The 5243-nt window shown below is 42.4% G+C and overlaps 1 protein-coding gene across 1 annotated transcript; it reads left to right on the top strand.

Annotated features, from left to right (window-relative positions):
* Positions 1-621: 621 nt before the first annotated feature.
* On the top strand, positions 622-4378 carry LOC126252365 (apolipoprotein A-IV-like). Its single transcript, XM_049953257.1, has 2 exons — positions 622-1333; positions 4230-4378. Exons 1-2 carry the CDS (start codon positions 622-624, stop codon positions 4376-4378), a joined length of 861 nt encoding a protein of 286 aa, XP_049809214.1.
* Positions 4379-5243: the final 865 nt, after the last annotated feature.

Raw genomic sequence — 5243 nt, 5'->3', positions numbered from 1 at the left:
AGACGACGGGTTAAAATAACAGTAAATTGCAGTGTGCAATATTCGCAATAAATAAACAGTTTTTAACTGATATTTACATTAGGAAAAGTTGTGAAACATACTATGAAGTCTAGCATGCTTATTTGTGCACACTGCATTGTATAAATGATAATTGTTTTAATGAATTTGCATTTATAGATTTTGTGAGAGTTATGATTATCTTGTTTAAAAAATTTTTACATAAACTGTGTATGTGGAAATTGTTACTGGAAATTTAGGTTTTTGAGGGCTGTTATGTTCAGTACTAATGCATGTTGTATCATTTTGGGAATTAACTGAAAGGATTGCAGGGACTGTTTGATTAGTTTCATGATAATTAGGAGTGTTTTGGGTTATTGGAGGTTATTTTGTATTACTTGCCTGGGCATTAAAAATAAACCAAACATGTCTTTTGAAGATAAGCAGGTCTGTGAGGCAGTAGTTGAGAGGAAAGGGATAGGACAGGAAGACAAAGATGATTCAGGAATTAGTGATTGTGGATTGTCATTAGGAAGCCCATCAGCACATTCAACTAGTTACCCTGAGACACCGGGACAAGCGATGAGAGCTAGGCCAGTTTCAGAGGATGCAGATATGCGGTCGATGTTGGCGGCCTTGCTAAAAGAAAGTAGAGAGAGGGAAGAAAGGTTACACAAATCAGTAGAGAAGAGTTCACAAGAAACAAGAGAATCGTTAGAGAAGCGTATACAAGAAAATAACAAATCACTAAAGGAAGATTTACAAGAATCGTTAGTGAAGAGTTCCCAAGAAACAAGAGAATCGTTAGAGAAGCGTTTACAAGAAACTAACGCATCGTTGGAGAAGAATTCACAAGAAACGAGAGAATCATTAAAGGAAGATTTACAAGAGATCAAAACGTCACAAATGAAGATGGAGTATAATTTGAAGAAGGAAATGCAGGAGCTGCAAGAACGACTGAAGATGGACATCGACGAGAGAGAGAAGAAGCTACAGAAGAACATAGACCAAGTCCAGGGAGGCGTGGAGAAAGTGGAAGGAAAATTAACAAAAAAGATAGAAGATAATATTGAAGAAACGAAAGCCGAATTGGGAGAAAGAATCAACGAAGTGGAAACAAATTGCAATCATCGAATCGCCAAGGTGACGCAGATGCAGAAACAATGCAACGAGGCGGTTAAGGGGATAGGAGATAGGCAGAACCAACTAGCTGTCAATCTGAGAAATGTTATAGCCGTGCAACGAGAAGAGGATAATAAGAGAGTGCAGCAATTGGAGAGCAAGACAGAAGAAATTGATAAACGAATTAGCAATGCCACCTTAGCAATTGGGGGAGGTAAGGTCGTTACATTGATGAGCAGTGATAATCGGTGCATCCAAAGTAATACAGGGCAGAAATTTAGACCGAAAGGAGGATTGCACCCAATGATATTTATGAAATGGCTAAAAGGAGTTTTCCCAGCACATCTTAAGGACACAGACAAGATTCAGTTTGCAATAGATAGAATGGAAGGCGAGGCATTCACTTGGGGAGTCCGGAAGAAGGAAGGAACTACTAGTTATGACCAGTTTGAAGAGGAATTCTTGAAGAAATACTGGTCCACAAGTCATCAATGTGCAGCAATTGAAGACCTACTCCATCGCAAATCACTTAGTACATGGAGGGGAACATTGAGTGAGTTTGCCGAACACTTGTGGGAATTGAACGAGACCTTGGAACAACCCCTGAGTGATAACGTAATGATATCTGCGATAAAAAGAAGATTGAATCAGAGAATGCAAGAAACTGTATCTGGGAGCCTAATTACAAATAGGGAGGCCTTGATGGAGATACTGGAACAGTTGGAACCTGTTCGATCACAGGGGCACAGTCAACCTAATGATCAAAACCGAGGGGGAGGTAATGATCCAAGGAATCATTTCGGTAATTCGTCTGATTTCCGAGGAAGAGGCGGAGGAATCGAAAAACCGAAGGACACTCCAGGTGAGGTCCGGTCAAGAGTGAGGGCTACAAGGACCCGAATAAACCTGCTATGACATGGTTAGATCATTTAGCTGTAAAATGGACATTTGAGAGAGGGAAGGGTTTATTTACATTGTGCTTTGTGATGTATTACAATTAGAGTTGCATATTTCATGTCGAAGATTGTCTCAGAATGAATATAAAACTTGTAATAACTATGTTGTAGTAATAATTCATATGTTCTGTGTTTAGGTAAGAATATTTGAGTGTATATGTTGTGTGTTGTCATCTGATATTGGACTAGAGAGGACTATTGCTGGTTGAGAGGAAAAATTGTAAATTTGGACAATGCCATTTATGTGATGTAATAACCTTTTTGTAGAAATTGTTGTGGAGGCAGCCCACTACCGGAGTCCAGGATTAATTTGCAAATTGTAAATTCATTAATTATTTGTATTGCATGTTTTGTTCAATGTAACTATGTTTTTAAATCCCTTGCCGATTCTTTTTCACCTGCGGTTCAAAAGAAGTTTTTGAGGGCAGGGATGTAAGGGGTCCGCAGGCCCTTACTGCTAAGTTGCGCTCACACAGGTCGACAGGGCAACTATCGAGTAGTGTGTGCAGGGCGCGAGAGCTAGAGGGGATTCACCGGAGTGCCGAGTGCTGCTTGGGTAGATTCCCGCGAGGCGGGAAGGACTGGGCGGAGAGTAGTGTGGAAAGTGCCGAGTAAGGGTGTGGTAGGTTCCCGCAAGGCGGGCAGAGCTGTGCAGAATCCAGCAGTTGAATTAATGTAAATTATCGACAAAGGGAGTGGCCATCGCCGCGGTTTAACCCCTTTGTGTTAGTATTATACGGGAAAGTGAGAAAGTTTAATTACAGAGTGATTTCAGTGATATTAAGTGCCGCTATTGAACTTCCGCGTCTACCGCGTCGGCATTACTTGGATTACAGTGATTGGATGTTGCGTGTGACGATTAAGAATAACTAAAGAAACCTGTGCTGAGATTAGCCGTCATTTACAGTGTATTGACGAAGGCAGTGGCTGTCTCCTTATTTTGTGCTTTTGCTAAGAATATAGATCTTGTTTGTGAAACTGTGTTGTGTCCTTCTTACCACCAAACAGTACTTATTACAGTATTTGCGAAGGACAATACGGAATGTAACATCCCCTGAGCAGTCCAATCCGATTGCCAGCCCATTAGGTACACGGTCACATTAATCAATTATCTAGATTTTGGGCTGCTATTTTGATCCCGAACGAGCGGATAAATAAAAAGGACGTGTTACAACTTATTGAATTTTGCGCACTTTTGAAGGGAGTCTCTGGTGCACTTTTATTGTCCCCCCCCTCCTTTAACCTACTGTTCTGTTCAATTACACCACATTTGATATAAAATTAATTCAATAACAATAACTGGAAAATGGAAATGCCACGTGGCTAGGGCCTCCCGTTGGGTAGACTGTTCGCCTGGTGCAAGTCTTTCGAGTTGACGCCACTTCGGCGACTTGGGGATGAAATGATGATGATAAGGACAACACAACACCCAGTCAATGAGCGGAGAAAATCTCCAACCAAGCCGAGAATCGAACCCAGGCCGTTAGGTATGACATGCCATCGCGCTGACCACTCAGCTATCAGGAGTGGACAATTCAATAATTAATTAAATCGATCGAAAAAAATTCTCGGGAAATAGCTCAAATGTGCCACTTTTGGTATTTTTTCATTGAAGATGAGCTGCTTCAGGTCAGGACTGAGTTATTCAAACAACCCCCCTCCCACTTTACCAACTTGATTGACTAATTAATTAAACCAATATGCTTTTTGTGTGGGACATTGTCCTTGGTGGATACAGCCCCCTTCTGAAAATATTTATTGGCGGGAAATCTATTGCAGTATGTGGAATATTGTTTATTTAAACAATTTATGGGATACAGCGTCTGAAATATTTAAAGCCGCGTGAAGTGGCCTCGCAGTTTGAGGCGCCATGTTACAGATTGCGCAGTGCCTCCCACTGGAGGTTCGCGTCCTCCCTCGGGCATTAGTGTGTATGTTTTTCATAGCGTAAGTTAGTTTAAGTAGTGTGTAAGTCTAGGGACCGACGACCTCAGCAGTTTGGTCCCTTAGGAATTCACACACATATGATCATTTGAACATTCTGAACATTTAAACAACTCATGCGCCTTTTTATTCCAATCCTATAAGGAATGCCCTCATGAACCACTAACAACATGTAATTACAGTGTCACAGATCGCTCTAAATATATCTAGCGATCACTGGGCTGCAACGTGTGCTGGTGTTCGAGCCAGCCGAGAGGGTGCACCACACGCCGCCCACTGGAAGCCACAGTGCACATGCTTCTGCAACACCGCAAGTGTCGCCGGCCATCTACCGTTATGTGCACAGCTCCCAGTATTAGCACGTTGCCAGTACAGAGATTGTCGATCAATATTGAAATTACACAATGCATAATCAACGGCAGGTGATCTCTGCTGGCCATGACAACAGATGCAAGCTAATATTATTGTGATCGTCTGGCAGCCAGGTCCCTTTTATTCGTGGCAGCGTCATTTTCTGGGGAATTCCCACCTCAAGAGGCTGCTTCTTGTTATAGTACCTGCACAATCTGCTCCCAAACACACACCTTTCATACCAAATCAGTGGAAGCAGTTCCTTTATACTCTCGCTCTGCCATGCAGATACTGACTGATTTAGTTCACAATACCACCACCAGAGGACAGTAGTAGTAGCAACTCCTCACCACCACTCCTCCTTCCAATCCTCCTCCCGTCACCCTCACCCCACCGGTTACTTCTTGTCGAACAAGGTATCAGGTGGTGGCAGCTCTTTGATATTGATGCCTGAGAAATTCCTGTTGAAACAAATGCCCCTCCCCCCCGCCCCTCTCTCTCCCCTTCTCATTCTCTCTCTCTTTCTCTCTCAAGTGCCTACTTCCTACCCAGCAAGCGTCTGTCGTGTACCGCACTAACCCCTCTTTTGCCCTGAATAAAGTAGTGGATATGTGGTAAATCTGTTGCTGTGGATGCTTGGAAATATTCTCTGTCAGACTGACCCATTAATTAATTAAATCGATACCCTTTGTGTGTGGCCAGTTTTTCCTTATATACTATTCTGGATACCAGCACTGGTATATTTACAAACGAAACTCCAGCCAGAGCCGTCCTAGGAAACAAGCCGCATGTTTATTACCGTAATTACAATGAAATATTACGATTGCAGCGCCAATCTGGTGAGTTTGACAATGAGCAAGGTATCAGAAATAG

Source organism: Schistocerca nitens, chromosome 4, assembly GCF_023898315.1.
Source record: "Schistocerca nitens isolate TAMUIC-IGC-003100 chromosome 4, iqSchNite1.1, whole genome shotgun sequence".
Taxonomy (NCBI): domain Eukaryota; kingdom Metazoa; phylum Arthropoda; class Insecta; order Orthoptera; family Acrididae; genus Schistocerca; species Schistocerca nitens.
Note: the sequence above shows the minus strand (reverse complement) of the source record. Positions and strands in the feature narration are given on the sequence as shown.

Coding starts and splice junctions, on each gene's coding strand:
- LOC126252365 (XM_049953257.1), top strand. CDS start 622: ATGTTGGCGGCCTTGCTAAAAGAAAGTAGAGAGAGGGAAGAAAGGTTA. Junction 1,334..4,229: donor CACCTTAGCAATTGGGGGAG/GTAAGGTCGTTA, acceptor AAATATATCTAG/CGATCACTGGGCTGCAACGT.